Source organism: Grampus griseus, assembly GCF_964374135.1.
Source record: "Grampus griseus genome assembly, chromosome: X".
NCBI lineage: Eukaryota > Metazoa > Chordata > Mammalia > Artiodactyla > Delphinidae > Grampus > Grampus griseus.
The window spans coordinates 78,730,213-78,754,048 of record NC_138999.1 but is presented as its reverse complement, the minus strand read 5'-3'; the positions used below and the strand labels follow the sequence as shown (position 1 = coordinate 78,754,048).

The following is a 23,836-nucleotide window of genomic DNA, read 5'->3' as shown; positions in this document are numbered from 1 at the left end:
GAATCTGGATTATCATAATGTCATACATAAAGCCTACAAGAGGCAGAGAATTTAGTTTGAGTTTAGATGTGTGTCATATGACTTCAGGGAATTTAATAAATACCCTAATTATCATTGAAGGGTAAAAAAAGACAATTAATTTACATGTTCCACATCTTTCCTCAAAACACCTCATATGCTAAGAAGTATCAAAGGATGAGATAAGAAAAAAAATACTGTTTAATGTTTAGTGTCAGATTATTAATTCAGACACAATATAGCATTCCCATGGATGTTAAAATACAAATGTTACTGCCTAATTCTTAAAAAGATATTCCTATTTATAACTAACAATCAAGTTGAGACTATTTATAAGGAGTCTACACACAAGTTTGAAGACTAAGAAAAACAAGTAAAAGAAGAATGTCCCTACAATTTTAATAAAACATATGTGGGTACGAAAGAGTTACTACAACCTTAGATTTATACGCATACATCTATTAATTTCTATCAAGATTTGTTTAGATTTTAAAATATGCAAATTAACCTTGCTACCTCCTTATCACCTTTAGAGTTAGACACTAATTAACAGAGAAGTTAGCTTAGTTAAAGGTAAAGGTTAATTGTATTTAAGTATAAGAATAGAGGGTTCAAAACATATTCAACAGTTATAAGCTTCTTTGATAAACTCATTAAGAAGTATCTCTCTTGCTTTTTAACTTGACATATATGCCTGAAAATACTGACAATGATAAAAGAATATAATTACACATGAAGCTTTATTTTTTAAATTCATAGAAAAAATATTTCATGGATTGATGAAAACAAGCAGCACCTCTTTTTTTTTTTTTTTTTTTTTTTTTTTTGCGGTACGTGGGCCTCTCACTGTTGTGGCCTCTCCCACTGCGGAGCATGGGCTCCGGACGCGCAGGCTCAGCGGCCATGGCTCACGGGCCTAGCCACTCCGTGGCATGTGGGATCTTCCCGGACCGAGGCACGAACCCGTGTCCCCTGCATCGGCAGGCGGACTCTCAACCACTGTGCCACCAGGGAAGCCCAGCACCTCTTTTATTAATTTATATTTGGAATAAAAATAAAACAAAATGAGTTTTGCCTAAAGGCTAAGCAGGAAAACAGTATAATTTGCATCCAGATAAATAATAAAAATGGGAAAATAACAAAGCTGTTATTATATTAGCATAATACTGAACATCTTCAATGTCCAAAGGACAGGGCTAAGTTCTTTGTATGCATTAATTCATTAAATCCTCACCACACACTATGAAGTAGTTGCATAATGGTATTTATATTTTACAAATGAGGAAACTGTGCCTTTAAGAGGCTAAATGAGTCTTTGCTAAGAAGAAAGATATGTTTATAATTTGAAATGCTGATGCAAGGAAATATCTTTACACCAAGTCAGGTTGAAAATTGTGGAATGGGTCATTTAAAATCAACCAGGATTTAATATCCTAAAAACCTGAATGAACCTGGAATGTCAGAAACAACCCCAATTTCCAAAATAGTTCTCAGCTTTCTTGGATATATCTCAAAGGTCAAAGTTATTGAAACTACTTTGTTAAAAATATGTTTAGACATCTTTTAAACATGGTTACAGCATTAAAAGTTGCTTTTCAAACAGTAAAGTGTGGTGTGGCAGGCAGAATAAATTCTCCTATCCCCAAGATGTCCAAATCCTAATCCTTGGAATCTTTATTATGTTATATAATACATGGCAAGGGAGAAGTAAGGTTATAGGTGGAATTAAGTTTGTTAATCAGATGATCTTAAAGGAATTATCCTGGATTATCCCAGTGGAGCCAACGTTGTCACAAGGGTCCTTAAATGGAGGAAAGGGAGGAAGAAGAGTCAAAACCAGAGCGATGACATTGTGAGAAAAACTGAACCAGGCTTTGCTGGTTTTGAAAATGGTAAGAAGTCATGAGCAAAGGAATGCTGGTAGCCTTTAGAAACTGCAAAAAGGCAAGAAAATGGATTCTCCTTTAGAGGCTCCAGAATGCTACACAGTCCCATCAATGCCTTGATTTTATCCAAGTGCATTTTGGACTTCTGCTCTCTGGCAATGTAAAATAATAAACTTATTCTGTTTTAAGACACTAAGATTGTGGTAATTTGTTACAGCATCAATAAGAAACTAATACAAACAGAATGTTGCTATAATCTGCTTGATTATTGTTCTAGTAATCTTAGGTGCTATTCAAAATGTTGGTCACAAATATTCACTAGAAACCTGTTAATAAATTGACTTTGAAAACAGAGGAGGTATGCAACTCTCAGAAAGATTGATAAAATTTGCATCCATCTATCTATATCTGTATCTATATCTATATATCTGTATCATCTATATCTATATATCCAACTATATATGCAAATCTAATAGCCAAATTAATATTCAGGAGTTAATTTGCAGTTATTAAGGCATAATTCTAAAAGCATTTCTACCAGTTTTCTATCTGCCTGCTTACTTAAAGCAAACACTAATAAGTTTGACATTCTCTTTTCTTTCAAATACCTGAAGGAAAAATGTTATTTGGTATGAATCACCTGGATTATTTATGTGACTATAAAATTTAAGTTAAAAAAGAAACTTAAAGATTGAATTAGAAAATGTAACCTAATTTCTTGTTACCACCTGAATGGATATCATTCTTGGAAACTTTAGTCATATAAAAATTATGAACCAGTTAGATGGCTAAATTCTTAATAAACCAGTCAAATTGAATCAATTTAAAAATACTTAAAATATGTCTTTCCTAATTGTATCTCAAGATTTTTATTATTCTAAAATCTAAATTTAATTATAGTGATAACAATAAATTGTTTCATGTGGAAAATTTCTAAAAGTATCTCAAACTATATTAAAGGCCTATAATTTCCATAATCCTTAAAGCTTGTTTGATTATCAGTAGAAGCCTGATACAGTAGAAGATCTGTATTTACAAAGAAAAGTAGCCTTATAAAATTTTCCCTGGTGGACAGGAGACTTTTCTTATGTTACTGAAACAGCAGAGATAAAGAATGAGATTAGCTTTCCAAATGTAACAAAATTCCCTACATGTATTAGGTATTCTATATGTCTAAAATGTGCAAATTAAATTTTATAAGAAAAATTAGGGATTTCTTTCCAGATATTAAAGTATTGTTAGTTTAAGTAAAAATTAAGGATAAATTTCTAGTAATAAAAAATCAATATAAGGTTTACTTTGTAACAATCTATTTTTGTTCTAGTTCTCTTGATTCTGCTTGTTTTATACATAATTTTAAGACCAAGATATACTGTATAAGAATGACATCAAGATTTCTCATAATCCTTACCCTATCATTATTTTATTTTATTTGTGAGGAATTTATCATAATGAGATGTATGAATCTATCCTTGAATTGACCATTTATTTAGAAAAAAAATGTCATTTTCAATGATCATGACAGATCAGCTATGAATATGAGAAAAAAAAACCTTTCAATAAACTGACTTCAATCTATAAAATTGACTTTAAATGTGAATATTCTTTTCTTAAATATAAGTAACGTCAAAATTATTTAAAATTTATTTTTTGTGTGTAAATAACCTCAAAATATATACAATTCCAAGGAATATTAGGAAAAAAAGCAGCTGTTATTGATTTAACTTCACCATTTCTGTTAATGATACTTAACCTATATTCTGTTTTACCTTCTGAAAAAAATTTATATATCCTATAACCTCAGTAAGTGTATTTTTACACCAACTTTCTCTCTGATGTTATTTTTACACACATTTTCACCTTTTTTTGTGTGTGTGTGGTACGCAGGCCTCTCACTATTGTGGCCTCTCCCGTTGTGGAGCACAGGCTCCGGACGCACAGGTTCAGCGGCCATGGCTCACGGGCCCAGCCGCTCCACAGCATGTGGAATCTTCCCAGACTGGGGCACGAACCCGTGTCCCCTGCATTGGCAGGCAGACTCTCAACCACTACGCTACCAAGGAAGCCCCACATTCTCACATTTTGATAAATCTGTGCTTTTTATTCTATGGTGTTGTAAGGAATCCATATTACTTTGTACCATAAAACATGAATATTTCTTGAACCATAGATCTCAGCTCATTATGAAAAAATTTTCGCTAATATACTGTACTGTTGTAACATATTCAACCTACAAATAATGAAAATAAATTCAGTAAATAATTATTTATTAATAATTAAATACTCTATACGATGGCATTAATCCATGATTGAGTAATCAATATTAATTCATTATGAGCCAGACACTAACCTAAGCATTAGATATATATCAGTGAACATGATCATAAGAGTACTTTTAGCTAGTAAAATAATAGAATTTATTAGCATAACATAAACATAGTCCAGTTGTTTTATTTCCCCATTTCACAATTTAAAACAGTTCACAGAGTATTGAGCACCCAACATACTGACAGATATTTTGTTTAAAGCTAAATTTTATATTGTCACTATACTTCATAATATATAAGATTTTTAAGTGCGGAGATTTATAATTAAATTTTGATGGTTGAAACAGTGGGAATTGAAGGTATACAGAATTAGGTTCAAAATCTTGCTTCAACTATCTGTGAAATGGTCAATATATAGTATTTTGACCTTTGTTTCTTCATCTGTAAACTGAAGATAACATTTACCATGTGAGGATTAAAAGAGATAAAGAATTCAGAATTATGCCCTCCATTAAAGGTTGTTATTATTTTAACTTCTTATTTTTAATTGTATAGCTTAACTAGTAGGAAAATAGACTGTATTGCATTTTTAATACTATAATCAGATGAAATGTATTCAATAAATGTAATCACACCTAAAACTGATTCCAGGACTGGTGCCAGCTAACATTGTAGAATAAGAAATTCTCAAAATCCTGTCTTCCATGAAAACAATGAAAACACTGGCCAAAATATCAGAACTAAGTTTTTTCAGGACTCTTAAAGCTAACCAAAGGTTTTAAGCAATCCAGAGAAGGTTTATTCAAGAAAAACAACTTTACCTCTAAAAGAACAGCAAGATTTGTCATGCTTTAGCTTACACTAGACTCATTCTCAACCCTTCAGCTCAGTAGTAGCTTTGAAAAATAACAACCCATATTCCTGGGGCAGCTTGGTAACCCCTGAAGAGAGTAGAACTTAATTGAAGCTATTTGAAAAGCCTCATTCCCAAAGGGTTGTCATTATATTACCTGTTTTGTGGTCCCCTGTAAGACCTACTTTTAAGCTGATACAGAGCTCACCCAGTGCTAAAAACCTTCTCCCAGAGAGCTGATGTTGAAAACAATTACAGGCAAGTGTTTTGACATTTCAGCTTCCTGAAGTGATGGATAACAGGGAGTACATAATAGACGTACCAAAAACCTTAAAAGAAAAGGTGGGGAATGAATTTCAACAGGGCCTTTGATAAGCCACAATATATTCTTGGATAACTACAAACACATAAGGGTAGGCCTGATTACATTCTCAGGAAGGACCTGAGAAAGCCCTCAACTTTTGCCTTTGGCTGATATTGAGGCTCTATATGAGCAGAAGTAAAGGCTAAGGGTAGAGGTGTAAAGAGCCTAGCTGAGTGTTGAAGGCATGGCTCAATAGACACAAAAATCTTCTCAGCAAAGACTAGGAGATTTATAGTTCCAGGCATTTAAAGAAAGTGCTGCCCAATCATTAGCTTACCAGTTAGCTATTCAGGTAAATACTTCAATGAACATGCATAACAAAGAATACACAGTTTAGAGAATTAGTTAAGAAAAGTAATTAAATAAACAAATACAAGTGTCAGCAACAACAAAAAAATATCCTGGGGATGGGGGAGAATCTGATTTCTAGAGTTGTCACATTGTACTATTTTAAACTGCCAGTTTTCAAAAAAATATAAAACATAAATTATGACTTATTCATAGGAATAAAAGCTATAAATAGAAGCTGTCCCTGAGAAAGTGCAGACATTGGACTTATTAGATACAGACTTTAAGCATATATTTTAAATATGTTCAAAGAATGAAAGGAAATTATGTCTAAATAATTTTTTTAAAGCATGGGAATAATGTCTCACTTAATAAAGGATATCAATAAAGAGGTAGAAAATGTAAAAAGAAACAAGTAGATAATCTGGTATTGAAAAGTATGATAACTGAAATGAAAAATTCACTGAAGACTATCATCAGCAGATTGGCACATGCAGAAGAACCAACAAAGTTAAAGATAGGTCAAATAAAATTGTCTATAGGTGGAAAAGAACTAAAAAAGAATGAAGAAAAATGAAGAGACCTGTGAAACACCATCAGATGGACCAATATATTCATAATGGGAATCCGAGAAGCAGAGAATAAAAAAGAAATAATCTCTGAAGAAATAATCACCAAAACCAGCCCCAAATTTGGTAAAATACATTAATATACACATCTGAGAAGCTGAATGAACTCCAATAAACACCTAGGCACAACATAATCAAACACTTGAAAGACAAAGACCAAGAGACAATCTTGAAAGTAGCAAGATAGATATGACTCATCCTGTACAAAGAATCTTTAATAAGATTGACAGTGGACTTCCCATCAGAAACTGTAAAGGCCAGAAGTGTTCAAACTGTTGAAAGAAAAGTACTTCAACCAAGAATTCTTTACCTTGTAAAACTATCTTTCAACAATGAAAAACAAATTAAGACATTCCCAGATTTATTTTTAAAAGAGAGATTCCATTACTAGAAAACCTGCCTTACAGGAAATAATAAAGGAAGGCCTTCAGACTGAAAGAAAAGGACACTGGAGAATATCTCAAATGCTGGTGAAATAAATGCATAGGTAAATATAAAAGATAATATAATTTATTTTCTATTTGTAACTTTTTATCTCATTTGATTTAAAAGAGAACTGTATAAAACAATAACTATAAATCTTTTGATTGACATACAATATAGAAAGACATAATTCATATGACAATAACAGCATGATGGAGGGGAGAGAGAATGGAACTATAGAGGAGCAGTTTTTATATATTATTAAAATTAGGTTAGTGTTCATCATAACTAGATTGTTATAAACTGCATTGTTCATTATAATCCCCAAGGTAACCACTAAGAAAATAACTCAAAAATATAATAAAAGTAATGAAATTTGTTAAATAGTCATTTAACAAAAAAAGAGGAAAACAATGTAGGAACAAAGGAACAAAAAATGCATAAGACATATTGAAAACAAATAGTAAAATTAAAAATTCAAGTCCTAAGTTGGTAATTACCTTAAATGTAAACAGATTAAACACTTGAATCAAAAGGAAGGGAGTGGCATGATATACTTAGAGTGATGAAAGGGAAGAACCTACCACCAATATTACTCTACCCGGCAAGGATCTCATTCAGATTTGATGGAGAAGCAAAAGCTAAGAGAAGCAAAAGCTAAGAGGAGTTAGCACCACCAAATCAGCTCTATAACAAATGCAAAAGGAACTTCTCTAAGTGAGAAACACAAGAGAAGAAAAGGACCTACAAAAACAAACCCAAAATAATTAAGAAAATGGTCATAGGAACATACATATCAATAATTACCTTAAATATGAATGGATTAAATGTTCCAACCAAAAGACACAAGCTTGCTGAATGGATACAAAAACAAGACCCATATATATGCTGTCTACAAGAGACCCACTTCAGACCTAGAGACACATACAGACTGAAAGTGAGGGGATGGAAAAAGATATTCCATGCAAATGGAAATCAAAAAAAGCTGGAGTAGCAATACTCATATCAGATAAAATAGACTTTAAAATAAAGAATGTTACAAGGGACAAAGAAGGACACTACATAATGATAAAGGGATCAATCCAAGAAGAAGATATAACAATTATAAATATATATGCACCCAACATAGGAGCACCACAATACATAAGGTAACTGTTAACAACTGTAAGAGAGGAAATTGACAGTAACACAATAATAGTAGGGGACTTTAACACCTAACTTACACCCATGGACAGATCATCCAAAATGAAAATAAATAAGGAAACACAAGCTTTAAATGACACAATAGACCAGATAGATTTAATTGATATTTATAGGACATTCCATCTAAACATAGCAGATTACACTTTCTTCTCAAGTGTGCATGGGACATTTTGGGTCACAAATCAAGCCTCAGTAAAATTAAGAAAATTGAAATCATATCAAACATCTTTTCTGACCACAACGCTATGAGATTAGAAATGAATTACAGGGGAAAAAATGTAAAAAACACAAACACATGGAGGCTAAACACTATGTTACTAAATAACAAAGAGTTCACTGAAGAAATCAAAGAGGAAATCAAAAAATACCTAGAGACAAATGACAATGAAAACAGGATGATCCAAAACCTATGGTATGCAGCAAAAGCAGTTCTAAGAGGAAAGTTTATAGCTATACAAGCCTACCTCAAGAAACAAGAAAAATCTCAAATAAACAATCTAACATTACACCTAAAGGAACTAGAGAAAGAAGAACAAACAAAACCCAAAGTTAGCAGAAGGAGAGAAATCATAAAGATCAGAACAGAAATAAATGAAATAGAAACAAAGAAAACAATAACAAAGATCAATAAAAGTCAGAGCTGGTTCTTTGACAATGTAAACAAAATTGTTAAACCATTAGCCAGACTCATCAAGAAAAAGAGGGAGAGGACTCAAATCAATAAACTTAGAAATGAGAAAGGAGAAGTTACAACAGACATTGCAGAAATACAAAGAATCTTAAGAAACTACTACAAGCAACCCTATGTCAAAAAAATGGACAACCTGGAAGAAGTGGACAAATTTTTACAAATGTATACCCTTCCATGACTGAACCAGGAAGACATAGAAAATATGAACAGAGCAATCACAAGTAATGAAATTGAAACTGTGATTAAAAATCTTCCAACAAACAAAAGTCCAGGATCAGATGGCTTCACAGGTGGATTCCATCAAACATTTAGAGAAGAGTTAACACCCATCCTTCTCAAACTCTTCCAAAAAATTGCAGAGGAAGGAACACTCCCTAACTCATTCTATGAGGCCACCATCACCCTGATACCAAAACCAGACAAAGATATTACAAAAAAAGAAAATTACAGACCAATATCACTGGTGAACATAGATGTAAAAATCTTCAGCAAAATACTAGCAAACAGAATCCAACAACACATTAAAAAGATCATAAACCATGACCAACTGGGATTTATCCAAGGGATGCAAGGATTCTTCAATATACGCAAATCAATCAATGTGATACACCATATTAAGAAATTGAAGGATAAAAACCATATGATCATCTAAATAGATGCAGAAAAAACTTCTGACAAAATTCAACACCCATTTCTCATAAAAACTCTCCAGAAAGTGGGCATAGAGGGAACCTACCTCAGCATAATAAAGGCCATATACAACAAACCCACAGCAAATTTCATTCTCAATGGTGAAAAATTGAAAGCATTTCCTCTAAGATCAGGAACAAGACAAGGATGTCCACTCTTATCACTATTATTCAACATAGTTTTGGAAGTCCTAGCCACAGCAATCAGAGAAGAAAAAGAAATAAAAGGAATTCAAATTGGAAAGGAAAAAGTAAATCTCTCACTGTTTGCAGATGACATGACACTATACATAGAGAATCCTAAAGATGCCACCAGAAAACTACTGGAGCTAATCAATGAATTTGGTAACTTCGCAGGATACAAATTAATGCACAGAAATCTGTTGCATTCCTATACACTAACGATGAAAAATCTGAAAGAGAAATTAAGGAAACACTCCCATTTACTATTGTAACAAAAAGAGTAAAATACCTAGGAATAAACCTACCAGGAGAGACAAAAGACCTGTATGCAGAAAACTATAAGACACTGATGAAAACAATTAAAGATGATATCTGTTGATGGAGAGATATACCATGTTCTTGGATTGGAAGAATCAATATTGTGAAAATGACTATACTACCTAAAACAACCTACAGATTCAGTGCAATCCCTACCAAATTACCAATGGCATTTTTTTATGCAACTAGAATAAAAACTCTTAAAATTTGTATGGAGACAAAAAAGACCCTGAGTAGCCAAAGCAGTTTTTAGAGACAAAAACAGAGCTGGAGGAATCAGACTCCCTGACTTCAGACTATACTACAAAGCTACAGTAATCAAGACAGTATGGTACTGGCACAAAAACAGAAATATAGATGGAAGCAAGGATATGCAATGGAGAAAAGACAGTCTCTTCAATAAGTGGTGCTGAGAAAACTGGACAGCTACATGTAAAAGAATGAAATTAGAACACTCCCTAACACCATACACAAAAATAAACTCAAAATGGATTTTAGACCTAAACGTAAGATTGGACACTCTAAAACTCTTAGAGGAAAACATAGGAAGAACACTCTTTGACATAAATCACAGAAGATCTTTTTTGATCCACCTCCTAGAGAAATGGAAATAAAAAACAAAAATAAACAAATGGGACCTAATGAAACTTCAAAGCTTTTGCACAGCAAAGGAAACCATAAACAAGACCAAAAGACAACCCTCAGAATGGGAGAAAATATTTGCAAATGAAGCAACTGACAAAGGATTAATCTCCAAAACTTACAAGCAGCTCATGCAGCTCAATAACAAAAAAAAAACAAACAACCCAATCCAAAAATGGGCAGAAGACCTAAATAGACATTTCTCCAAAGAAGATATACAGACTGCCAACAAACACATGAAAGAATGCTCAACATCATTAATCATTAGAGAAATGCAAATCAAAACTACAATGAGATATCATCTCACACCAGTCAGAATGGCCATCACCAAAAAATCTAGAAACAATAAATGCTGGAGTGGGTGTGGAGTAAAGGGAACACTCTTGCACTGCTGGTGAGAATGTGAATTGGTTTAGCCACTATAGAGAACAGTATGGAGGTTCCTTAAAAAACTACAAATAGAACTACCATATGACCCAGCAATCCCACTACTGGGCATATACCCTGGGGAAACCAAAAATCAAAAAGAGTCATGTACCAAAATGTTCATTGCAGCTCTATTTACAATAGCCTGGAGATGGAAACAACCTAAATGCCCATCATCGGATGAATGGATAAAGAAGATGTGGCACATATATACAATGGAATGTTACTCAGCCATAAAAAGAAACGAAATTGAGCTATTCGTAATGAGGTGGATAGACCTAGAGTCTGTCATACAGAGTGAAGTAAGTCAGAAAGAAAAAGACAAATACCGTATGCTAACACATATATATGGAATTTAAGGGAAAAAAATGTCATGAAGAACCTATGGGTAAGACAGGAATAAAGACACAGACCTACTGGAGAACGGACTTGAGGATACGGGGAGGGGGAAGGGTGAGTTGTGACAGGGCGAGAGTGAGGCATGGACATGTATACACTAACAAACGTAAGGTAGATAGCTAATGGGAAGCAGCCGCATGGCACAGGGATATCGGCTCGGTGCTTTGTGACTGCCTGGAAGGGTGAGATAGGGAGGGTGGGAGGGAGGGAGACGTAAGAGAGAAGAGATATGGGAACATATGTATATGTATAACTGATTCACTTTGTTATAAAGCAGAAACTAACACACCATTGTAAAGCAATTATACCCCAATAAAGATGTAAAAAAAAAAAAGACACATGTACCCCAATGTTCGTTGCAGCACTATTTACAATAGCCAGGTCATGGAAGCAACCTAAATGCCCATTGACAGAGGAATGGATAAAGAAGTTGTGGTACATACATATAATGGAATATTACTCAGTCATAAAAAGGAATGAAACTGGGTCATTTGTTGAGACCTGGTTGGATCTAGAGACTGTCATACAGAGTGAAGTAAGTCAGAAAGAGAAAAACAAATATCGTATATTAACGCATGTATATGGAACCTAGAAAAATGGTACAGATGAACTGGTTTGCAGGGCAGAAGTTGAGACACAGATGTAGAGAACAAACATATGGACATCAAGGGGGGAAAACTGTGGTGGGGTGAGGCTGGTGGTGTGCTGAATTGGTCGATTGGGATTGACATGTATACACTGATGTGTATAAAATTGATAAAAAAAATGCAAGTCCTAACTTGGTAATTACTTTAAATGTAAACAGATTAAACACTTCAATCAAAAGCTATAGATTGACAGAACAAATTGAAAAATGATCCAACTATATGCTGACCACAAGAGAAACACTTTATATTCAAAAATACAAATCGGTTGAAAATAAAATGATGGAAAAATAGATACCATGCAAACAGTAATCAAAAGAGGAGTGGAGAAATTGTATTAACATGAGACAAAAAACACATTAAGACCAAAAATGTTACTAGAGACAAAGAAGGATATTAGGTAAGAAAGGGAGATAAAAGAAATTCATATTGGAAGGGAAGAAGTAAAACTATCTCTATTGACAGGTGAAATAATGTATACAAAAAATCCAAAGAAACACACATAAATACTCTTAGAGTTAATAAACAATTTAGTAAGGTTGCAGGATACAAGATCTACATAGAAAAGTCAATGTTTATGCACTAGCCATGAACAATTTGAAATTGAAATTTAAAAACAATTCTATGCACATTAAAAGAATAAACTATTTAGGAACCTATTTAACAAAAGAAGTTCAAAACTTGTGTATTAAAAACTACAAAACATCAAGAAATTAAATAAAATTTAAATAAATTGAAAGATATGTGTTCATGGATTAGATGACTTTATATTATTAAAATGGCAATACTTCCTAAATTGTTCTATATATCCAATACAATTTTTATTAAAATCTGAGCTGATTTTTTTTAAGAAATTGACTTGCTGATCCTAAAGTTGTTTCAGAAATTCAAGATATCCATATTAGCAAAAACAATCTTGAAAAGGAGGAACAAATTTGGAGAAATGCTTTCTGATAGCAAAACTTAACACACAATTACAATAATCAAGCCTTTGTGGTACAATCATGAAGATAGACATGTAGATTAACAGACCACAATTTATATTCCAGAAATAAACATATTCATTTTGCTCAATTTTTGACATGAATGCCAAGAGAGTTCAATGGGTAAGGAATAGTCTTTTCAACAAATGCTTCTGGAACAATTTGATTTCCACATTCAAAAAAAATGAAGTTGGTTCTTACCTCACCCCATATACAAACATTAACTCAAAATGAATCAAACACCTAAACGTAAGAACTAAAACTATACATTTTTTAGAAGAAAACATGGGTGCAAATCTTGAAGACCTTGTATTAGACATTGATTTCTTGATGTAGAAACCTAAAGCATCAACAAACAAATAAAAAATAGACAAATAAGACTTCATGAAAATAACTTTTGTACTTCAAAAGACACTATCAAGAAAATAAAAAGACAATCTACAGAATGAAAAGAATTATTTGCAGATTGTATATCTTTTATGTAACTAGCATCCAGAATTTATAAAGAACTCTTACAACTCAATAATTTTAAAAAAAATACTCCAAAAGAAAAATGAAAGGTATTCAAATAAACTTTTCTCCAAAGAAGATATACAAATGGCCAATAAGCACATGTAAATCTTCTGAGCATCATTAATCATTAGCAAAATGTAAATCAATGCCAAAGTGAGATAATAATTCACACCCATTACTGTGGTTACAATTAAAAAGACAGATATTGACAGACGTTGGTAAGGATTTGGAGAAATCAAAACCACCATACAGTGCTGATGGGAATGTTACATGGTACAGTCACTTTGGAAAACAGTTTGGCAGTTCCTTAAAATATTAAACATAATGTTAACACATGGCCCAGCAATTCTACTCTTTTAAATAATCACTGAAGAGAACTGAAAACATGTTCACACAAAAAAGTGTACACAAATGTTTGTAGCAGCATTATTCATAACAGCCAAAAGATGGAAACACTCACATTTCTATCAACTGATGAATGGATAAACAAAATGTGTGTACCACACAATACAATGATATATTACTCAGCCTTACAAAGGAATGAAGTACTGATATATACTATAATGTGGATAAATCTTGAAAACATTATGCTATGTAAAAGAAGTCAGACATAATAGACTACATAGCGCATGATTCTATTTTATGAAATTTCCTATATAGACAAATCTAGAGACAGAAGTGAGAGTATTGGTTGCCAGAATGAGGATATGGGGGATTAGGGTGTGACTGCTAATGGTTATGTGGGTCTTTGTGGGTGATGAAAATGTTCTGGAATTCAATAGTGGTGAAGGTTGCACACATTTATGAATATATTAAAAACAACTGAATTGTACATTCTAAAAGGGTGAATTGTATATTATGTGAATTATATCTCAATAAAAGCACTAAATCAACATATATTAGTTCTGCTATATAAGCTTTCAAAGAGAAAATGCTTACAATAGTTGTATTCAAGGGAAAATTTAAAAGTTGAAGAAACGGCAACACACAGTACAACTAAATACCATAACAATGCAACAAATCCTTTTAAATTAGGATGTGTTAATTAATTAGTTAAAAAAATTTACAATTTCCAGTAGAGAGTCTTTTCAAGAAAGTATCAATTGATTGGGTGATATTTCTTAAGTAAATTCTAAAAGTAAGCAAATGTGTATGGTATAACCCTAATTTTGAGTTTCCATTAAACTGTAAATAAGAATTATTATATAATATTATCATAGATAAAATGGAAATTCAGAGTTCTTGCCAGAAAACCTAAAAGAACATATGGAATTAATAAAACCTTGGTAGTATTTTCCCTTCATAACAATGCTGTTTTTTTGAACATCAACTAATTACAATAAAATATTAAGTTTAGGGGAGTCATAGAACTAACCTCAAAAATAAATTAGGCAGTGCAGTTACTGATAACTAAGGAAAGTGGATGCTTTTATACTTGAGCCTAAAATTAGATTATCAAGTTAAGTAGTTCTGTTATCTGACTTTCAATCAATCCTGATTGCTTTAGCAGCTTGAAAAATGTGGAAGAATATTCAGAAGTATATATGATTAAAAAGTAGTTTTGTTTATACAGTTTTAAACAAAATTCCAATATCATTTTTCATGATGAAGCTATGCATGGACCATTTTGGTATTAAACTGAAATGCAATCATATAGCAGGCATGAAAGAGTACATTCTCAAAGTGATCCATCCAGGCAGACACTTTGGCTTATACTTCTGCCTCTGAATATTTTGAGAAAATGTTGAAAATTGTATATAGTTTTTTTTCTAGCAATCCCATTTGAAATTTATCTCTATGTTATCCTAATGCAAGGTCACAATATGTTAAATCTTCTTACAAAGTATACCATGGAACATTAATATTAAAATTGTAATTTCATATATTTATGAATAAATAACTCTACCTCTGCCTCTATCTAACTTCCATCTCTAACTATAGCTATACTACTAATTTTCTCCCATGTCATCCCTTGCCTATTGGAGAGAGATTAAAAGATGAAGGAAGGGAATTAGTATAGTGCCTGGCATGTACCAGATACTCAAAAAAGATTGTTGAATAAAAGGAAGCAAAGGGAAAGAGAGCTGTCGAGAGCTGTCAAGAGGCCTGTGAAAGGGAAGGTTGGGAGGAAAACGCAGGTTTGTGCAAGACTTTTAGGAAACTCTTTACTCTCAATGTACATTAGCATGAAAGGAGCAATAGGGCTACATCTACAAATATAAGCCAGTTTGATGAAATATTGTTAGAAGAAATCATACAATCATTTAAAAATAACCCATTGTTTGAAAGTGACAGACTTCATCTGTCGCTGCTTTGAAACGTGAACAATGAGTAATGTTTTATACCTACTCATTAAAAGTTGGTGATTATTATTACCACTATCATCAAAATCCATATTTAAAAAAAGAGAATAGCTATTACTTAGTGCCATACAGTCTGCCTTCTGCAATCATCCTTTCTTTCAAGAGCTATGTCTAAATTAATGATAATAGAATCACTCTAGAATTTAAATTTTTGGAGTAACAGTAATTTCCATAGTGTAGCATGAGAACTAATTTCAGTATTTCAATTCAATGAAATATATTTATCAGAAATGTTTGGAACTAGTTTTGTCACAAATTATACAGATATTCAGGAGTAAAATTTTAAATGAAGTCCATTTCTTTGATTAATTAATATTCACATATTTTCTTCTACTGTATGTCCCCAGGTTTATAGTTACATCTTTGACCTACTATAATTTTTTTGGATCTGTATTTTGGAGTGATGATCTTTTTCCAAATACTTTGCCAAATTTCACAGCACAATTTGTTTAATAATTCATGCATATTTGTTTACCTCTGGTTTTGATTATTTTTTAATCATATATTAACTTCAGGTATGCATTATGGTCAACTTATTTACTATTTTACCACATTGATCTATCAATTTCTACACGCCTACCATCTTGTTTTTGTTAAAGCTTTATATATTCTGACATTTGCTGACAAAAATCTTTCCCCTCTTTTTGTTACTTCTCTAAATATTCTTATTCTATGCATTTTAAACACATTAGAAAAAGCTTAAGAAGGCCAGAGTCAATATATTTGGAAAGTATTTAATATGAGTTTTCTAAAGTTCCCTATTTCTTCCCTCTTATCTTCTAGGATATTGTTATATTTGGAGAACAGCAACAAATATAGACAGCAAATAAAATACAATTTTTGTTAATCTGATATAAATTCAAATTGTGTAAAGTCTTCAACAGTCAGTTTCTTCAAAATGCAAACTGTTAAAATTTTATAAATTTCACTTGGATTCTGAATAATAGGTAAATAGTATATTCCATATCTTTACCTATAAGCAACAATATAATTAGATATGATTGTAGTTAAGAACATGAAGCATTTTTCGATTTACTTGAATGTTGTCTTATTAAATGAGCATTGCAGTTCATTACTTTGTAAGGTGTTTTCTGTTTTTAGCTTGGTGATATTTTGGACCAGTAATAAGTGATTATCAAGTGAAGAAATCAATGCTTTAAATTGTCTCTGACACACAACACTATTTAGAATCATTTTTATAGCGGGTGAACCTAGGAAATACACCCTGTGAGCATGAGCACCATGAATACCACATGCAGACATCTATTATATAAGTATTTTAGATTTGTTTAAGAAATTACATGCTCTTATTTCATATTCTTAGAAATTCACATTCTTACATTCACATTAACATGGTAAATTATATTGCTAATCTTTTAAAATTGAAGTATCACATTTTATATGAACTGGAAGATAGAAAATTTTCAGCCTTCTGGCTCAAGTTCTGGTAGTGATACATATTGATTATTATAAAACGCTATACAATACACGTTTTAAAATCATCCATGCCTCGAGATTAACAAGCACCAATCAGTGTTCTCTACTGAAGGCTCCTCTTGAAAACTACTCAAGAATTTCAAGGAGAGCAAATTGCAATGAATTGTGTTTCTTAAGAGCCTCAAACATATGACAAAAAGTCTGCAATTGAAAGTGTTGACTTTGATCTATACAGCCCTTTGCTGTTTCACATTGCACATTGTTTCATCCCCCATGACAGCGAAAATCAACAAGAGTACATTTACCAAATGTTTTCTGTTTTTCTTTGAACTTTGACCAGCCAGGGGGAAAATGTCCTCAGATGAGCAAGGATAAATTCAAGGTTTTCAAGCGTTCTTTGTTTGTTTGTTTTTCTTCAAGGTATAATATCAAGCCAATGTATACGAAAGCCCTTTTTTTCTCTGCAGCCCAATCCCAAATCCCTAGTCTTCGAGAGGTATCTAAAGCTCTTTTGATGTAGCAGCCACTAGTCACACATAGCTATTGAATACTTAAAATGTGGCTAGTTGGAACTGAGGTGTGCTGTATGTGTAAAATGCATGCCAGATTTCCAGATTTACTATGAAAAGAAATGTAAACTATCTTATAGAAAATTTTTATATTGATTACCTGTTGGAATAATGATATTTTGTTTATGTTGGGTTAAATAAAATATATTGGTAAAAATGAATTTCACCTATTATTGGTTTTTTTGTTTGAGTTTTAAATGTGGCCCCTAGACAATTTAAAATTATATATGTGTCCCTCATTATATTTCCAGTGACAGTGCTGATCAAAATCAATGATAATAAATTACTTGAACTTCAAGAATCCTGGGCTATATTCTCAGATAGACAATTTACCTAATGAGAAAGTTGCCTTTTCAACAATCAATTGTTATGTGTGTCCTAGAAAAAAATCACCTGTTTGTAAAGTATATTTCGATAGAAAAATTCTGCCTCATAGTAGATCCAGCTTTTGATATGGCATCTGCAAATGAAAGTAAAGTAATATTTTATCATTTTACTGTGTCAGTCAAATAGTATCAATTTCAAGGCAATATAAGAGTGATGTAAAATAAAATTATGCTTTATGAAATCAGGGTTACTATTCTTATTAGCTGTAGCAGAAGTAATGTTTATGGGTCATTTAAATGTTCAAGCCATGATTTGCTAACAAGCAGCTGACCAATATGTCACCTAGCAATACTATTTATTTCTCTACAAAGATTTTTTAAAAGACATTAGTATATACTCAGAACATAAAGTTTAAATTATGCATTTTTATTCACAAATTATATACTGTTTCAAAGCTATGCCAAGAGTTTTTATCAGAATGATAACACTAAAGTACTGCACCCATTTTCTAACTTTAATACACTGCATAGCCTCAAAAAGATACTAAATTTTCTACTAATCAGTCAACTTTTATGTGATAAATAATATCACATTTGTTTCTTTTTTCTTCATTGTAAAAAAAAACATTAAAAAACAATACAATTTTATCATAAGACATGTTTTTTCTAATTCTATGTGTCACTGTATAATACATAATATGGTGGAATGAACTTGTTATACATGATCTAAAGAAGGCAATTTTAGATAGTAAAATATGCAAATCCTTCATTAGACTTAATTTCTTTCACAAATATTGCTCTATGACATTCTAGAGTCTACTATTAGTAATCGAAAACAAAACTAACAAAACTGCATATTGATTTAGTCCTTTGGTCTGAGAATTTAGGGAGATACTATATAAATTAACATGAAGTGATTAATATTATGGCCTGTGCTATAAGTTTTTCATTTTGAAACTTACACATACATTTTCATTAACTCCTGGCCATGAAAAAAAAAAGATACCTTATGAAAAGACATTACTTTTCTTACTAATTGACATATGAAAAGCTCCATATCTATCATGCATAAGGATGAATTATATTTTATGTTCACAAACTATTATTAACTAAGTAGTTGGATGAAGATAGGTGAGGTGATTCATTTGGCTGAGAGATAACTCATTTCCCCAGTTTTTCCTAGAACCTTCCACTTCAACCTACTTCCCCCCCCCCACATTCTAATCTCTAAACAGCTTCTCCTGACTCAAATTCAACATTTCAAGTCTAAAGTAATGAACTCCTAAATTACAGCTGGCTCTTGAGTACTAACAATAAATATGGAAACCTCTCTCAAGAACAGATCCATGAGAGCTATCTGAAGGCCAGAAGGGTAATAAAACACTGTAATGATATGCCAACACTCAGCTTGGACAACTGAACATTACTATGGACAATGAACGACTGCAGGTAGACAAACCAGTTGACATTCTATTGCTTAAACCCTAGACCTCAATGAAAACAGAAAATGTAATTGATATATTATAGCTAAAACTCTCACCTTACATTAAAACTTGTCCACAAAAAAGGAAAGTACACTTGCAAGCAAATTCAATGAAAGGTATTAATTTATAAATGTTTATTAATGTATGTTTTCCTCAGAAGGTGGTACAAAAGAATTTGCTCTGAATGAACTGACAAGTATATATTTGCAATTTCTTGCTTGGGGCAAGTAAAGCATAACAGAATTAAAAGTAATTATCTTATTACTAAGAATTTGCATGTATATATCTTATTTACTGTGAGGGAAAAAGCCTACATATTTTTGTATTTAAGAAAAAACTCAATGTCATCCCTGGTTATCAGTTACCCTTCAATAGAAGAGTTAAATAAACAAAATGATCTTAGTTTTATAAATTTATGATTAGACTCGCAGAGGGCTTCTTCCTCTTATAAACTAACATTTAACTACATAAAATATGCCTAAGAAATTGTGCTATGTGAGTTAAATAATAGCAAGTCTACTCAAATGAGTTGATGAAAAATGGATATATAAAATATGGTATGAAAATTTTCATAGAATATAACTACAAAAGGTACTATGGTGTTTCAGTGCAGTTGGAGGCAGAGCCCAGTTGCATTATGAATATACTAAATAAATATCAATTACAGCAAGGTTTAAAATATGAGTTTAATTGCAATGATCATTACTCATTGGTGTATTGATAAAGGTTTAAAAATCTAAGTAATAGTAGTGTTTTATACAGGGAAAGTGCTTTAATTCATTTTATCAAAAGAATTTCTATATTATTTAGCCTTTCTTTGCCTCAGTTTCTATCTTTACAAAAATGGATAAAATGATAGAACTTACACATAGCAGGGGTGTATTAAGATAAAAACATTTGTAGGTTATAGGGACAGCGTATAGAACTGTACACACTTGTTTTTTTTTTAAATTTGTGATTATTATTATGTTGTCATGTTTTAGCAGCATGACTTCTCCTGAGGCTTAAGCATAATTATGATTACTAGATTTTTTTAATGAGGGAAAGAAGAAAATGAAGACTCTGAGTTTAAATGACTTGGCCAGTATGCATCTAGTCAGGTGCAGAACTGTCATTAGAACTCTAGATGTCATGGCTCACATTCAAATGCTCTTTCCACTATGCCTCTGAATAGTTATGCTCAAAACACCTTGACTTTGCATCACAACCCAAAAATATCACCATGACTTTATATAGCTTTAGTTTCTGAACAGTATCTATCATGGGATACGTAGAAACTAATGAGAAGGGGAGAGAAAAAATGAAAAGTACATGTAATGCATCCACTTTCACATGAATAACCCATGTAAATGTTGAATACTCAAGACTTTCATGGGGAGTAAAATATTTAGCTTGAAATTCTGCTAGTTAGATGATAGTTAAAAATTTATCATGGACATTAAAACAAATTACATAAGATCACAAGAGAAATATGCCAATGCAATGTAAAAAGACCAAAGCAACATTGAAAAAAACATTTAAAATACCAAAAATAATAACACATGCTGTTAGTATTGATGATATGTCAAAATTAAAAACTAAAGGGGAAGTTCTTTACATAACGATTTAGATTTTTATGACTGATTTCAGAAAAAATTATTCTTTGAGTGCTATTTCCACCCAGTCAAAATATTGATGGACTGTAACATATTTTAAAAGTGTGTGAAGTGAAATGAATTATTGTCTTAAATAGCAATGAAACAATATGATAGATCCATCCTGAACTATGAAATACACAATAAAGAAATTGGTGCATATACACAGAGAATGCAAATATATTTGGAACATTCAAAATACCCTGCATCATTTTAAAACTTTATCAGCACAGTAAAATTAGATACGTTTTAACTGATTGCTTAAACTCCATATTTAAAGATATTTGTTTTCTGTTGACCATGACTTAGTATAGATTCACATGTAATCCATATATATTTTTTGGCAAAGAAAATGCATATTATTTACAAGTTCACAAAGAATGTTAACTTGGATTATTTTGTTAGGCATGTATACAGCATTCACAGTTTACAGATCAACTTCAAATGAAAATATAGAAAAGTAGAATTATATATTTAATGCATCCTCAGACAGATGCCTAAATATGCTTATACTGTCAGAGGAGAAAAATGAATAATTAAATTCATAGGTAATTTGAAAGTAACTACTGTAAGTCAAATAAATGACAACAGGCTCACATTAACATCTAAAGATTAATTACACATAACTTGGAAAAAGCATCCAGTTATATAAGATAACCAAATGACTGATACCTTTCCTAGATATCAGTTCATTTTAAACATATTAAAAATGTGTTTGAAGCAAACAGTTGAAATTGCAATGTTTTATGAGAAATGAAGAGGCCAAAGTTCTTAAAACAAACACAAATTCATTTTAAAATGATAAATGCACCATGGTTATGATTTGTGTTGATTTCTACTGTACCTTTCTTTAGTCCAGGAATGAAAGCTAAAAAGACAGTTTAACAAAGTTAAGTACAAATAAATATTTTCTTTTATTCCCAATATGTTACATTAACTAAATAAATGTAAATTGTAATATATTGCAATATATGTTCAACATCATTTTTTAGAGAACGTGATGACTGAGATAGATAAGGTAGAATACTGATAACCCATAAAAATCTATCTCCTATAGTATGTTTTTCTAAACTCAGACCAAGCCTATGCTATATTCTGACCTCTTGGGAAGTCATGATTGGTCCTTCCCCTGAAGGCAATGTATTGTTGAACTCAACATTTTGCAAGAACTCAGTAGATTTTCTAGCTTCATTGCTGATGATAACAAAGTGTAGTCCTCTATTAAAATTTCACTTTTTCTCCTGGAACCTCCTACAGGAAGTGTAGCATAAGGAAAACATTGTTTTTGACTTAACAGGTTGTTTTTCCTCCAAATCCAATTTGAAAAAGTCATGGGAAAAAACAAAACATCAATGGATACTAATATTAGATGGCACAATAGAAGTATTCTTATCTTGGTTAAGACACTTTTTCTATAATACAGCTATTTTCATAACTAAAATTTCATTTATTTTTCACAATTAAAAATGGGGGATTCGAGATCATTATATTTATTATCCAGATAAATAAATTATGGCACTGCATTATCAAGTGACTTCCTTCAAAACACTGTGAGATCATGCTTGATCTAAGACAAATAGCAAAGTCTATTTTCAAACAAAACAAAGTAATTATATATTTATAAATACTTTGATATGTGTTGATCCGGACAAATGAATCACAGATTTATCCTTTGTAAAATTTTAAAGCCAACAGTAAAAATGATTTTCTGATATATTTAATAACACACATCTAAAGATAAAAACGTTAAAGATAAACATTTTGAACTTGTTAAAAATCAACTTTGGATTAAATTTGGATATTATGAAACTAAAGATGTATGCAATGCTTAGAGAGAAGGAATAGGTCAAAGACAGAAAAATGGAGGTGAAAGTAATGTTTCCATACAATAATATGGATTAATTAGAGAGCATTGCACAACATTTTAAGTGTCATTGACATATACATGGCACATTTATTTTTCATCATAAGGTGTTTTGTCCATAAGCAACGTAATTTAATGGTAATACAAACCAAAGTATAAAGAAAAAAAAAAAGTAGTGCTTTCACAAGGCACTTTAGGTAGAATTGATCTTCTAAAAAATATTCATCAACTCTGCACCACTCAAATAATGGTTCTACTTCAATGATAAGTCTCTCACTCTCTATCTCACACACACACAGTATTTTAATTCATTATTTGAATTAATAATTAATTCCTGTAATACTTTTTTTAAAAATTCCTGTAATATTTAAATGTAGAGTTTTCAATATACTGGAGTGAAAAAGAAAGGCTGTTTTAAGCAGAGAAGTAATAAAGTGCTTGCTTTCATTTTTAAGTATGTAATTTCAGTGTGTTCTAGACCTAGTTATTAAAATCCTTTCCAATTTGATAACTGAAAAGGTCAGAAAAAAAAATGTGATAGGCCTAGACTTATTTCTAAGGGTAAGGAGGTACAAATAAAAAAAGCAAAACAAGTGACATGACAACAATGAAAAAGAAAACAAACACATTTTAAAAATCTATCCCAGGAGACATTTAGCTCCCAAGCTGAAAAATGAAAATTGGTTTATAAACTAGTAAAGTCAAATATTGATCAATTTTCTTTAAAATTCAGGACAATA

The 23,836-nt window shown here is 31.6% G+C and overlaps 1 protein-coding gene across 8 annotated transcripts in view; it reads right to left on the bottom strand.

Moving 5' to 3' along the window:
- Window positions 1-23,836, bottom strand: part of PCDH11X (protocadherin 11 X-linked) — a gene marked incomplete at both ends in the record, with an annotated part of 706,845 nt that overhangs the window by 107,582 nt on the left and 575,427 nt on the right. For 6 of the 8 annotated variants that reach the window (XM_082680816.1, XM_082680819.1, XM_082680818.1 and 3 more), the window contains one exon: window positions 22,077-22,100. The exons of the other annotated variants lie outside the window; for them this stretch is intronic. In XM_082680816.1, the coding sequence (XP_082536942.1) occupies window positions 22,077-22,100 (24 nt within the window). The remainder of the gene's footprint in view (window positions 1-22,076; window positions 22,101-23,836) is intronic. 8 annotated transcript variants of the gene reach the window in all.